The sequence below is a fragment of the Dendrobium catenatum genome, unplaced genomic scaffold (genome assembly GCF_001605985.2).
Source record: "Dendrobium catenatum unplaced genomic scaffold, ASM160598v2 fragScaff_scaffold_665, whole genome shotgun sequence".
NCBI lineage: Eukaryota > Viridiplantae > Streptophyta > Magnoliopsida > Asparagales > Orchidaceae > Dendrobium > Dendrobium catenatum.
In genome coordinates, this window is record NW_021319127.1 from 4,125,107 (window position 1) to 4,139,564 (window position 14,458).

Sequence of the window (14,458 nt, forward strand, 5' to 3'; positions counted from 1 at the left end):
TGTTAGACCGGCCCAGGATGGGCCGGTTGGACCGGTCCAACAGGGACCGGTCCGCGTCTACGCGAGACGCCTGGGCGGAAATGGCAGCAAGGAGGCGGAACCGTGAGTCCACGTGGGCTTGAGAGGGGGAGTTTAGGAGGGAAATTTTGAACGTGAGAGACTGTTTTAGGAAGTTTATGATTGTCCTTTATGATTAATTTTGTATAATTAGGAGTTGGGGGGAATTAGCTCCTCACCTTGAATTTGAATTCTCTTTGGAGATCTAGGGTTTGTGTGCTTGGGCTCTTGGCTTCGCCGGAGAACTTTGGAGAGTTGTTCTTCCTCTCGGATTGAAGAACAAATTGTATCTTTGCTATTTTCATTGTCTACTAGTAAAAAACAAGTGTTTTCTCCTTATCTCCTGCAGTTTTCCTCTACTTTTCTACTGTTTTTGGCTGATTTCCTGCTGTGGACAGCAGTTCGCTTTGAGATTTGTTGCTAAAGTGATTAGGGAATACTTGAAATCAAGTATTTCCTATCAGTCTGTCATTTGTTTGTGCTGACGCAAATATGAAAGATGTTCTGTAGTATCTGTGCATCATATGTGGGGCTATACAAAAATAAAGAGTTAAAAGAAGACTGAGCATCAGATGCAATCAAAGAATGTGCACATTCAAAATAATATTGACATTGGAGGAATCTATTATAAAGTGCATGATGTTCGATCTATTGACCCAAGCTCCTAAATATAATAATATGAAAGACATATGAAACATTAAATGATAAGAAAATACAAGTGATTGCCTATGCTAATAGATGCCACCCATCTACCCTTTTAATTAAGACGCAGCAAATGTTCTAAAATCAAAGATGAATAAAGCTTACAAATGAACCAATTATGTGTCATGCTAATAACACTTAAAATGCTTTTGCTAGTAAGGAATGCTTTAAAACCTCTAATATGGGTGTTTATGCTCAAAATATGCCCCTATACCACATATTTCGACCACTTTCAAAGTCCTGTATGTTTTCCTATGACCTTGTTTATAAGTTTACAAGTGATATAACATGTCTAAAAACCCAAAAACCTTTTTTTTTTTTGCAAAATTTGCATTATTGGCGCTTTTTTGGCCTATATGACATATTACCTTGGAGGAGATAACCTATAATTTGCTAACATGGATCCACTAGTCAAATATTCAAAACAATACATGTCCTCTGACTATTTAGATGAGGGCCCACAGGTAGACCTAGAGCGATATGACCATAGAATCTTGATCGATAAGATTCATCCTCCATATCTGAGCTTAAAAGTTGTTATCATTACAGAAGTATTACAATAGATCATATCAGAATGTCATATTATCACATCATATAAATCTAAGGTTGAGCTTCACAACTATCTTTAATTATGAGTTCTTTCACATAATTGAGAGGGGTGGTTCACTGATGGGCTTACACTCATGAGTCATGATAAACCTCTAACTGGAATATAAATCCTTCAAATATGGAGATATCTTTGGCCAGTAGTTATTCACTATTTGATCTGCAACAACAACAACATCAAGCCTTTTTCCCACTACGTGGGGTCAGCTACATGAATCCTTTTCGCCATTGTGTCCTATTAAAAGTCAAATTTTCTGTTTGATCTGCCTATTAAAAAAATATCTTTTTTAGTTGACATGAGTCATGTGATCTTTTAGAATCAGCACTCTAAGCCCTAGTTGTGACTAGGCTCATTGGAGCTTGGGGAGATGCACAAACGCCAATTCCTCTTGTGATGCTTTTTGATTCATGGGGACTTTTCCTCACCCAAGAATTTGGTAGGCATGATGGACGCTCTTTAAGGTAGTGTTGTCCTTTGGCTTTAGATCAAATACTATTGCAGTGGGTTTCTAGGTATGAGGAATGTTGTTGTGGGCGCAAGTTCATTGAATCTGGAGAAGATTCGCCATAATAGCAATCCCCCTTGTTATGATTTGCTTATGCATGGATTCTTGTCTTTCCTCATTATGGTACTCCGGTGCAGAATGGAGGCTCCCCATATTAGTGCTTGCTGACTTGAAGTGAAGTACCTTTCGAGGCAAGGCCTGAGGGTTCTCCCTTGAATTATATATAAAAAAATATTCTTATTATTTTTGAAAGAGACGTGATTAAATGATTTTAATGATATTCATCTTTAAAAGCCTTGATTAAATGAGCGACATTGTTAAGATACGATTGAAGACTTATAGAAACCAAAACAATTAATTGAGCATCGAGTGAAAAATTAAGAGCTAAATGAAAGATAATTTTATAATTTCAAAGATTAGGTCTTTAATCAATAATTTTGAAATCACAACCGAGGCTGGCCAGTTCGATTTATTGAACTGGGAATCACTCATATTAATCAAGTTTGACCATAAAATCCGGCCACCATCATTCTGTGCTAAGGGCATCTCCAACCGAAAAACCCATTTTACACTCTAAAATTGCTGTAAAAATCTAAAATGGCATAATTCATCTCCAATCAAACTTTATTTCTCTCCTCTTTTGCACACTTCCCGCAAAGGTAACCATCTCTCTATTCTTTCACGCGTTTTTCTCCTCTTTCCCACTCTTCTTCGACAAATTCGCTAGCGAGGGTTTTTTAGCATAGGTGAACAGTCCGACGTCAATATTGGCATCGCAGTGTTCACATACCGAATTTTGGCGTGAGATTTGGAGTTCAAATGCAGAGGATGACGGACGGCATATGGTGGTATGCAACTCAGTTGTAGAGGATATAAGGAGAAGAACCTTGGAATTGATGAAAATCTAAGTCTGTATCATGTGCCATTGATCATTTCCTTTGAAATTGAACTGTTCATTCTCATTGTGCCATCGATTTAGTTAATACAATAGGATTTTCCATTTTGTTTGATTGTGATAAAATTCTCTTTTCTTTGTTGTGATTTTCTTTCTCAAAGTAGTGCCCCTAACCCAAAAATATATGTTATGCCATTTACATTTTTATTGTCGCTGAACTGTTCTTCTGTTTTGCTTTATTTAGTTCCTTGGAAGATATCCTGCATGGGAAGGGAAAAGATTGGTCTAGGATATCTCAATCAAAATTTGATAGAATGAATTGTAAAATTTTTTAGTTTTTTTTTTAAATTAGTGTAATAAATGAGTTGATTGATTAATGATATATTACACTCATCTCAAATTAAATTTAAGAATTTTAAATCCCATGCTAATGCAATTTTTAATTAGAATATATTGATACAGTTTTTTTGCAATCCTGCAACAATTTGGTTTCTGATATCCACCAGTTAGCTTTATTCTTTCTTGTTTCCTTCAGGTTATTCGTGCAACTGAGACTCAAGTCCTGGTTGCTATCCTTGGTAAAGATCTACTGTTGGCTGCAGAGTTGGTTAGCGAACTGTGGAAGGTAGAAGTAAAGGCAGAATTTGGATTAAACAAACGAGTAAGAAATCATATTGATCGAGCCGTTGAATCCGGCATCCCGTGGGTGGTTTTTGTTGGTGAGTCCGAGCTGAACAGTGGTTTTCTCAAGTTGAAGAACATTGAATCCCACCAAGAGGAGATGATTCCCCGGGAAAGATTTGCAGAAGAGCTTCAAAAAAGGTTAAACATGGTGTAAGAGATTTCTGCTAGTTTGGTTTAGAGATGCATTTTTTTAGACGTTTAAGGTTTCATTTGAGATGTTTTTTTATTGTTTTTTAAAGCAGCTTCTAGTATAATAATTTATTAAAACTGTTTTAAAAAACAATAAAAAAACTGCCCCCAAATGAAGCTTAAGTTAGCAGTTTCCGAGATGTCTGTCACCGAAATGAGAATTGAAGGTGGAAGCCTTTTCACTCTCTGGTTGAGGTATTACTAATACTTAGAATGAAAATCTCTAATTTTGTGCTGATGCATTGCTGAATACGTCAGTAATTTACAAGCATTTCTTATATCAACATTCGTGCTGCGATGGCCAACCATAACTTTTGTTATGGGTTTTGGAAGGATTTTTTTTTTCTAAATTTGTTGGCATAGCCATTTTCACCTTTCTCATTTTTATTGGAGCTGGTCCTTAGGCTCTCTTTATGTGACCGGGACTTGAGCTTCGTTTGGGATGTCTTTTTTTCTTGTTTTTAAATTGATTTTTTAGTATAATTTTTTTTAAAATTTAATTTTTTTTATTAGAAAATTGTTTTAAAAAACAGTACGAGAACTATCCCAAACCAAGTCTTAATCTATCCTATCATGAGGACCAGAAAAGCTCCATCAGTGATGACGAGCTTTTGTTGATTCACCTGTTTTTGTACCATCATCCAACCTATTATTACTATACTTCTTCTAAATTTTCGCATTTAGAGAAATCTGCTCTGAATAAAGCCATGGCGCCCAACAGATGAAATGATGGAAGTCTTTTTCAGTTGCTGAATGAATTATTGATTGTGGATGCACGTGTCATCCATCCAATAATCTTGGAGATTTATTTTGAACTATTAGTTGGGCATCAAGCATTTTCTTGCTACACTCAAACAATTACATTTGAAGAGAATTTTAACTGATTCAATTCATCCAATGGTGACGTTGCATGAATTTATTTGTTTAAGTTCACAATTAGATCCCTCAAAATAGTTGCTATAGATTAGTAAATTAATAAAGCAAATTATATGATTGCAGATATTACCAAAAAAAAAAACTTTTTAAATGCTAATGAGAGTTTCTTTGATTTTCTTTGCATAAAGTTTGGTAAAAAGGAAACGGAGAAGCAAAAGCACCAATCTTTCTCGGTATTTAGTGTTTCAAATTCTGAAAGCTACAATCTTTGCATCAATCAACACTCTCGCAATTATCATCTACTAAAAACTCTAAAACCTTCGCCACCATATTCTCCACCGTCTCCCCCGCCGTCGTATCAACAAGCAGCTTCGCCACGCCCCCAAACTCATAATCCGATCTCCCCTCATACCCCTCCACCAACCGCCTCAACTGGCCCCAACTCGCCGGCTTGTGCCATCCCTCCTCACAATCTCCACCGCTGGCTGCCCTAGCCTCAAGCCGGCGTCGCCATTCGTTCTCATTCCCCGGCCGGCACTCCACAACCTTGAGGCGGGCGCCGGAGCCGGCAGCGAGGGAGAGGAGGCGGTCGAGGTGGGCTCGGCGGGAGAGAGGGGAGTCGATGATGACGGAGAGGCCGAGGCGGAGCTGGGTCTCGGCGACGCGCCAGAGGACGGCGTAGGAGAGATCGTTGAGTAGGGCGGAAGCGGAGGGGGAATTGTTGATCAGTAGGGTTTGGACGGGGAGGGTGGGGTCGCGGATGTCGTCTTTATCGAGGAGGGGGAGGCGGAGGGCGGCGGCGATGGCGCGGGCTAGGGTACTCTTGCCGGTTCCCGGATGGCCCTTCATCGCCAGGATCAACGGTCGTGATTCTCTCTCCATGCTTCCCTCGTCTCTCTTTCTGTCTGTCTCAGTATTTTGGAGGGGGAGTGTTTGGTAGCAATTATTGATGGTTTCCAATTGGATTTATCTTATGAGCTGCAAATGTCAATTGTTAGGTGTGAAGTCGGATTTGGTTGGGCTTGGTCTATCTGACCCAAACTTACTCAACCAAATTTAATTTGCTTATAATAGTTAAAATATCTATCCAACCCGAATGTGATTCTTTTAATCTATTTTTATATGAATTATTCAAATTTTTTTATCATCGTGATTCATTTAATCCGATACTGACTCATTTGACTTGATAATAATCTATTTTAATTGAATTTGAATAATCAACAACACCAAAAATAATAGCATGACTCTATTCTCATATGTAGGGATGGTTATATGAATTTTTTGTGTAATGTCAAAGAGGTAAATTCTTGTTTAAATCTAATAAAGAAAGATCATTTTTAACATTTTTTTATGAAATTTTTCCCGGTCTATCTCTATTCTTCTTAATATAAATCAAATTAAATATATCTAATCTCCTAACTAGGTCATCTAAAGGCCGACAATTTGTGGTCAAACCATCTAAAACAACTCTCTCTAATCTTATCTATCATAAGGGCTACTCTAAAATTAAAATTGGAGCCATCCGAACTCCGATTTAAGTAAACTTATAGTTGAACTGAGTGTCTCGGAAATACGAACCCAACGGTACCAAAATCGACTCAATTCGAGTCCAAATGGATCCAAACCAAGGGTCTGAAGCGTTGTTGGAGGGTTTGAATCACAATTTGGATTACCAAACGGTTTCCAAACATGACGTGCTTATAGTCGAATCGAGCGGCTCGACGAGAAGAATCCAACGAGCCCAAGATTACTGAATTATGACATCACTAAGGCATTCAAATGTCCACTAAAAGGTCCATGATAAAGGGATTCAACATCGGTCGTCTATGCAATCCACTCCCCATATGCCCTTGATTTCCCACCAATTTACGGGCCATGCCACTCTATGAATCTATAAATAGACCCCTCTTCCCTCTTGAAAAGGGGGCTCCGAGCAATAGTGCAAGAGAGAAATCAGAGATCGCTCTTGCCTCCTCACTCCTCCTCAACCACCGTCTGAGTTTCGCCGGATAACCACCGGAGGCCCTGAGTCCCGCCAGCCTACCACATGAGTCCCAGACTTCTGTCGTACCACCACCTGAGGTTCAGACTTCTGCCGGACTACCACCTAAGGCCCGAACTTCTATCAGACAACCACTTGAGGCTCAGACTTCTATCGGACCACCATCTGAGGCCCTGATCTCTGTCGGACCACCACATGAGGCCCCGAGCTTCTGCTGGACCACAACTTGAGGCCCGAACTTCTATCGGACCACCACCTGAGGCCCGGACTTCTACTGGACCACCACATGACCCCCTAAGTTCCACCAAAACACCACCTGAGGCCTTGACTTTGCCGGACCACCACCTGAGGCCCAAACTTCTGTCGGACCATCACCTAAGGCCCTAAGCTCTGCCAGACCACCACCTAAGTCTCAGACTTTTGTCGGACCACCACCTAAGGCCCGAAATTCCATCGGACCATTACTTTAGGCCCTGAGCTCCTCCGAACCACTACCTGAGGCTCAGACTTCTATTGAACCACTACCTAATGCCCATACTTCTATCGGACCACCACCTAAGGCTCGAATTTCTGTCAGACCACCACTTGAGGTCCGGACTTCTATCGGACCACTACCTGAGGCCCGGACTTCTGCTAGACAACCAGCTGAGGCCTGAATTTCTGCCGGACCACCACTTGACACCTTGAGCTCCATCAGACCATCACCTGAGGTCTGGACTTCTACCAGACCACCACCTTAGCTAGACTTTTGTCGAACCACCACCTGAGGTCCTGAGCTCCGCTGGACCACCACCTAAGACCCGAATTTCTGCCGGACCACCACATGAGGCCCGGACTTATGTCGGACCACCACCTAAGGTTCACACTTCTGCCATACCAGCACATGAGGCTTGGACTTCTACCATACCACCATATGAGGCCCAAACTTCTGTCGGACAACCACCTAAGGCCCGGATTTCTGTTGGACCACCACCTGAGGCACAGACTTCTACTGGATCACCACTTGAGGCCCAGAGTTCTACCAGATTATCGTCCTACTACAACGATCTTTGTGACCCAGATATCCGGCCAACTACAATCTTTTGGACCCCTATTGTAAAACCCTTCAACTTGAATATTGATGTTTAAATTTTATAGATGTTTGATAGATTGCTTACTGAAGGTTTATAGATAACTCTGGTAAATTGTTGTGAAATTGATTGACATTCTTTCCAAGTTGATCTTGGGGCATCACACCTATCTCATGCCGACTATGGTCCTTCCGACCTCCATCGCCTACTACAGTTTGTCCGACCTACATTGCCAGACAATGGTCTTTCTGACATCGGTCTCTTACATACTACAGTCTTCCGACCTATATCATCGGAAAATGGTCTTTCTGACCCGGTCTCCTGCCTATTACGATCTTTTCGACCTCTATCCTATCAACTATGGTCCTACAGACCAAAAAAAACATGTCTATATTGATTATTCTAACTCCCACCATGTAATGCGCTCTATATGATGTACATTTGTGACATCAAGCCAAGACCTTCTCCCTGAGAATGGCCTCATTGTAATCGACTGCAAATACTAGTTGATTCATTCAAACTGGGACATGCCCCGTAGTTTTCCCTCCTTTTCAGGGGTTTCCACGCAAAAACTTTGATGTCTCTTATGAACGCCACACCCTCTCTCTTATTTGCTTATGTGCTGGATCTTCGTACAACGCTAAGACACTAAAGTTTATATTTCTCTACCGCTGTGCATACTTCAGGATGCCACAATGCTAGACATAATGCTCTTATTAGAGATTTTTTTCATTGGCTATGAAATCTTATTCCAACTCAATGAAACTTAAGTTTTGATCAATAAAGCTAAATTAAATAATAAAAATATTATGTAGGTACAACATAAGCTTCTCCATGTTTTCTTTAGTTTTTGGGATGACTGTTTTTACTATTTTTAAAAGTAATTTTTAGTATAAAAATTTTATAATAAAAAGTTAGTTTAAGAACAATACGAAAGTTGTTCCAAATAAAATCTAAGTGACTTCATAGAAAGGCCATATGTTTGTTTTGAACTGATATATTCATCTTTTGTAATTGGTGAGCGCAGACTCGTACAATATGATTAATCCACAAGTCCTAAGTATCTTTTACATTTAAAATATGGTTGATGAATATGTTAGGAGAAAATTCAAGGAAAAATAACCATTCAATCTAAATTTTTATATTTGTTAAGTGTTAGCAAATTTGAGTTGATAGAGTGTATTTTACATCTCAGTGTTATGCAAAATTCAACATGCAGATAAAGTCATATGACTGAAAATTATTTATATGGAAATTGGAAAATTATTTGTATGACTGAAAATCATTGACCCTAGCCTAATTTAAAAAATCCATTATATAGTAGATGATATAATAATCCTTCATTCCTCATAATTGAAGAATATAAGATTAATTGAGAATAAATATTTGATTTTTCCTATGAGGATTATATAAATTAAGTGTCCACAGATTGATAGTTAACATCTAAAAGCAGGACTTAATTTTTCCTATAAGGATTGAGAAGTTTGATGTCCACATGAAGATAATTAATTCCCAACAATATAATTAAATATTGATAAAAGTCAAGAGATGGCGACTGGTGGTTGTTGATGGTGATAGCTGGTGATTATCGTTTGTGATGATACCTAGAAAATGCAAGAAAATTCTCTAGCTCTCTGTTTTCTTTCTTCCAACTATTTACAGGCTTTTTGAGATGAACATTTTGACAATTTGAATCATAATCCAAAAACACTTAATTATATGGTCTATATCGATTCAATTGAGCATAAAGCATTAGTTTAAGTGTTTTAATGATGTAAAAAACAAGTGATCCAGAGCTAGTTAGCTTTGTCTCGTTGAGTCGCTCGACTTGACTACAAGCATGTTGAATTTGGGTGTTGTTCAATCATCCAATTAATATTTGAAGTTTCCAATGTTTCAAGTTTTCTGATTTGATCTCATTTAAGCTAATATTGGACCACTTTTGATATTGTTGGGTTTATCTTGTCGAGACTTTCAGTTCTGCTATAAGTTTGCTGAAATCAAAATTAAGATATCTTGAATTTAATTATAAAAATTTCAATTTTATTTTTTCCTTGATATTCATGTCAATCATGAAACTTTTTTAAAGATATACCAATAATAAATTTGAATGAACAATTTTGGTATTTGATTGGAATACAAAATGGAGAAAAATAAAATAAATGTAGTGTAATCTATTTTAGTTAATTTTTGAAATATTTTAGGATAGAATAACAATTTTTTTATTTAAATAGTGAAAAATCCATAAAATTTTAAAAAATAAATATAATTAAAAGCTAGAAGGGGAAAAGCTCCAAAGTATTTTCTTACTATAAAAACTATAAAATTACATTTTTTTTTTAAATTAACTCATTTTGAATATTCTAGAATGAAGTTTAAATTTTTTTACTCATACATGTTTGCTAAAAGATATATGCATAAAATTTTATAACTCATACTAAACTTAAATGGAATGAGGACATTGAATCAAGCCACTAGCTCTGATATATATATATATATATATATATATTTTACGTTTGAACTATTTACTCTGCTCAATAAAATAAAAAAATATGAAATTGAGAAAATAAATTAAATTCTAATTTCACTTAAGATCAATAAAAAGTTAAGGTCCCACCGAGATTTGAACTCGGGTTACTGGATTCAGAGTCCAATGTCCTAACCACTAGACCATGGGACCGCAACTGACGATTTTGCGAAATATTTTTTATTAAACTAATTAAAGTTTATCGAACATCCCACCCATTTATACCATTTTCTTCTACCCTCCACCGCCGGATCTCAAGCTATGCGGCAGTGCAGCTGGTATTTCTTCTGCTGCCGACGATTTTTTTACAGCGGCTCCGCTGTAACAGGAAGAACAGTCGATTCTGGCTCAACTCCCTTCAAGAAATACGATGCCGTAGTGATCGGTGGCGGCCACAACGGCCTGACGGCTGCTGCCTACCTCGCCCGCTCGGGCCTCTCCGTCGCAGTCCTAGAACGCCGACACCTCGTAGGTGGCGCCGCCGTCACTGAGGAGATCGTTCCGGGATTTCGCTTCTCGCGTTGCAGCTACCTCCAAAGCCTTCTGCGACCTTCCGTTATCCGGTAGCCACTCCTGCTCCGCCATTCTTTTTTCTGTTCTTTCGTTACAGATTTTTTCCGTTTGTTCAGTGAGCTGGAGTTGGTGAGGCACGGGATGAAGCTTCTCCGGCGGAGTCCATCGTCTTTCACTCCGTGCCTTGATGGCCGGAGTCTTCTTTTAGGCCCAGATGTTGATTTGAACTATTCAGAGATTGCGAAGTTTTCGAAGAAGGATTCATTGGCTTATCCAAGGTACCATTTTTATCTGCGGATTTACATACGGACTGCATAATAATGTTATGTTTACATTTTTAAGATTTAAAACTTCATATTTAGGGGCGGTTTGGCAACAAGCAGGATTTAGTAAATTTTGAGGGTTTTAAATCCTAAAAACTGTCTAGCATGTCATATGTTCAATCCTGTTAAATCCTGACAAATTATTGGACAATAGATTTTAAGATTTATAACAGTTAATTACGAATTTAAATGTGATTTTTTTATAATGCATGAATAAGAACAAGAAGTTTTTAATTAATAACTTTGAATTACGTCAATAAGATTGTTGTGGGCTAGAATATATGCTACATTAAAGTGAGTAATTTTTTTGACTTAGTGTTGCTTGGATATTCAACCAAAAAACAAAGGAGATAAAATCAGGATTTTTATATGGAAATTCTGAAAAAGGGTAAAACCATGAGACCATGCACAGTCAAAATAATTCCACTAAATTTGAGGGAATTATAAAACTTTGCCCGTACTTTAATTTGGAGACGGTGGAATTACACTAGTTTAGGAAATTGGGCAGAAGTTTGACGACTATCGGTGTTCAAGCAGAAGTTCAGCGACTGCTGGTGGTCGGGCAAATGTTCGACGAGTTTGATGGTTAGGTAGAAGTCTAACGATGATCGGTGGCAAGGTAGAGGTCCGTTGACAACTGGTAGCTGGATAGAAGTCCAACGTTTATCGGTGGCCTGACAGAAGTTCGGCGGCGTTCGATGGCTTTGCAGAAGTCTGGCGATGATCAATGGCTAGGTAGAAGTCCGGCGACGGCCAGTGGCCAGGCAGAAGTTTGGCGATGGCTGGGGGTCGGGAAGGAGCTTGGTGGCAAGAGAGATCTCTGATTTCTCTTCCTTCCAGATCTTCTTTTTTCTCTCTCCTCTTTTCCTATTCTTTGTGAAGATGAGAGGCCTATTTATAATCTTTTTGGAGTGGCATAACTAGTAAATAGGGAGAATATCATAATCATGTGATAGGAAATAGCCATCAATAGTGCAGAAGTTTGCTGAATGCATCTGAATTTCAAAAAATTTAGCCAAAATCAACCAGATTTTTATAAAATTGTAAGAAATTTGAGAGAAAAATATTTGAAATTTACTAATAGAAGAAGAAAAACAACACAAGATACAAGAATCTTCAATTTGAGAGGAAGATTCAACTCTCCCAATCTCTAGCTAAAGATTAGAGCCCAAACTCAACACAAGGATCTCATATTTCAGATTCAAATTCAAGATGAAAATCTAACCCTCACACAAGAGAAACTAATTAAAGCAAAGAGGACAATTACAAAATCCCTAAACAGCCCCTAACCCTCCTAAAATAATATTTAATTGAGTTGTGGGCCCCACAAATTAGCCAACCCCCTTCTCCATGGTCCCCCCCCGCCCGCCAGTTGTAGACAAGAACCGATCCACTAGGGACCAGTTTAACTGGTTCAGCCGACCCCCCTTGGGTAGGCCTAACATTATCCCACTCCCAAAGAGTCACTTTGTCCTCAAGGTGAAATGAAGGAAATTGAACTTTAAGCCTCTCATATGGCTCCCAAGTAGCATTGAATTCGGGAATGTCCCTCCATTTAATAAGCACTTATTTGTTTCCCTCTTTATATGATCTTACCCCTCTAAGCTCTAGTGGTTCTAAGACCACTTCTAATTCTCTCGTCGCCATTACTAATGTTGATATTTGTCTTCGCCTATATTACTGAAGCTTATCATTGTCAACAAGGCCGTGTTCACCATTACTGACAAGGCCTACACTTGAGTCTGCCTCTTGTAGCATTGCCTTCACTATCATTAACTCCTATTTTCATTACCTTTACCGACTCCTGTCGTCACCACCATTGTCGATGCCTGCGTTGCCACCATTGTCGACACCCATCATCATCACCATCGTCGATGTCCATCATCATCACCACCATCAAATGCCCGTTGTCTCTATCTTCATTGACACTCACAATCGTCATCATCATTAGCTCTTGGAATTTCCGCCATCATTGATGCTCGCAGTCATAACCATTATTGATGCCCACTATTTTCATAGACATCAATGCTTGTCATTTCCATCAAGGTCGATGCACAATTTCTTGGCCACTGGCTTTCCCTTTAACTAGGAGAATGATTGAACAAAACAATGATTGTCTCTTGATGATAACATTAACGCCTCAAGACTTCTACTTCCACCATGGAAGTCATGTTGCGAACAATCACTCGTTATTGGTCGATCTATCTTGCTCACTCTCTCGGCTGCTCTTGCTTTATCTTTTCTTCTGTGTCCTTCCTCATTCTACATCTCTCACCCTCTATCTCTGTCTTCTCCTCTCTTTATTATTTCTCTCTTGCACCAATCACAGAAAGCCTCACACACAGCTTCATCTCCCTCTCTCTATCACTCGGTTTCCCTCCATCTCTCATTCAACCTTGTTGATTTCCCCTTTCACAATTTTAAGAGAAGTAATTGGCTATAGTTGGTTCAATTCAATCAATAGTATTTGGTTCGATCTCTATTGTTTTTTTTTTTTTCAAGATTTTACATGCTAGTAGAATTATTTTAGCTGGATGAGGGCTTATGGTTTTCCTTCTCGGATAGTTCATGCAAAAAATATCATATCTTTTTTTTAATTTACGTATGCATGTACAGTATTTTTTTTAAATGTTAAGACTAAATTCTCTTTCTACCGCTATAAATGTTCTAGCACACAACATATTAATTTGAGTCCCTGTAATGCATGAGTGTATTTGACTCCTTGCAAGGCAAATTAGAAGATGTCTACGTCAAAACGTAATAGTTGATATTTAATGGTATCTGAAGATCATATTTTCAGCCACAGCTTCTAATTACTCAACCACATTCAAGTGTGGAAGATTTTGAACAGAGCATTTGAACTTCATGAAAACCAGCTACTGATGCTTTCTTCAAGACCCCATCAAACAATCATACATACCATGATGCGAAACATTGCCATGTCATTTTGTTTTACTAATTCTCTCCTTGATGGGAGATGTTCAATTCTTCTTGACAGAATGGGCATGCTTGTTTTTGTAATCATGGGCTGTAAGCTTCTCTGCTCAAGTGAAAGCCATCACTGAATATTTGCTTTTCTTTTTTGCTGGAACATGAAATTCATGTTAATCGTACATTAGTTTTCTGTGGTCCTGCAAACTTAATTTAAGAATTCAGTTTCATTTATTGTACACAGATATGAGGAACAGCTCCTGAAATTCTGTAAATTCATGGATTCACTATTGGATTCACATACTCCTGAAGTCAGGCGGGATCCGACATCTCTCATGGCTCAAGTCAAGGAAAAATTCAACCGGTCTGCATTTTGGAGCCATCTTCTCCATCAAGCTTTGACATTGGGACAAAAGGATATGTTGTAATCATCTTCTCTTGATGCATATATAATATCTTCTCCATATTCACTCTTATATTCACTGTTTATTTGTTTCAGTTTCGGGAAGTTGAAAAGAATAAGCACTTTCTTGTTTTAACCAATACAAATGTCTTATTATTAGTATTTTCTTTTGTA

General features: G+C 38.5%; 3 protein-coding genes and 1 non-coding gene across 12 annotated transcripts in view; 2 read left to right on the top strand and 2 right to left on the bottom strand.

The window, feature by feature from the left end:
• The window catches only part of LOC110092793 (histidine--tRNA ligase, cytoplasmic), a 21,028-nt gene extending 17,105 nt beyond the window's left edge, over nt 1–3,923 (top strand). The window contains exon 7 of the mRNA XM_020817462.1: nt 3,302–3,923. Coding sequence (XP_020673121.1) covers nt 3,302–3,604 — 303 coding nt within the window. The 3' untranslated portion in view covers nt 3,605–3,923. The remainder of the gene's footprint in view (nt 1–3,301) is intronic.
• A 759-nt stretch (nt 3,924–4,682) lies between these two features.
• LOC110092813 lies at nt 4,683–5,585 on the bottom strand. The gene has a single exon (XM_020817491.2). It carries the CDS (start codon nt 5,395–5,397, stop codon nt 4,789–4,791), a length of 609 nt encoding a protein of 202 aa, XP_020673150.1. The 5' UTR covers nt 5,398–5,585; the 3' UTR covers nt 4,683–4,788.
• Nucleotides 5,586–10,195: 4,610 nt separating this feature from the next.
• On the bottom strand, nt 10,196–10,267 carry TRNAQ-CUG. The gene has a single exon. It is a non-coding gene; the product is annotated as a tRNA-Gln (tRNA).
• A 79-nt stretch (nt 10,268–10,346) lies between these two features.
• Nucleotides 10,347–14,458, top strand: part of LOC110092812 (pyridine nucleotide-disulfide oxidoreductase domain-containing protein 2) — a 32,152-nt gene continuing 28,040 nt past the window's right edge. For all 9 annotated transcript variants that reach the window (XR_003701067.1, XR_002302632.2, XR_002302634.2 and 6 more), the window contains exons 1-3: nt 10,347–10,677; nt 10,744–10,905; nt 14,126–14,305. Coding sequence is in view for 4 of the 9 variants with exons in the window: in XM_020817486.2 (XP_020673145.1) it covers nt 10,376–10,677; nt 10,744–10,905; nt 14,126–14,305 (644 nt within the window). In the remaining 5 variants the exon portion in view is untranslated. The remainder of the gene's footprint in view (nt 10,678–10,743; nt 10,906–14,125; nt 14,306–14,458) is intronic.

What these genes read in the sequence shown, in the direction of transcription:
- LOC110092813 (XM_020817491.2), bottom strand. Translation starts at nt 5,397, where the DNA reads ATGGAGAGAGAATCACGACCGTTGATCCTGGCGATGAAGGGCCATCCG.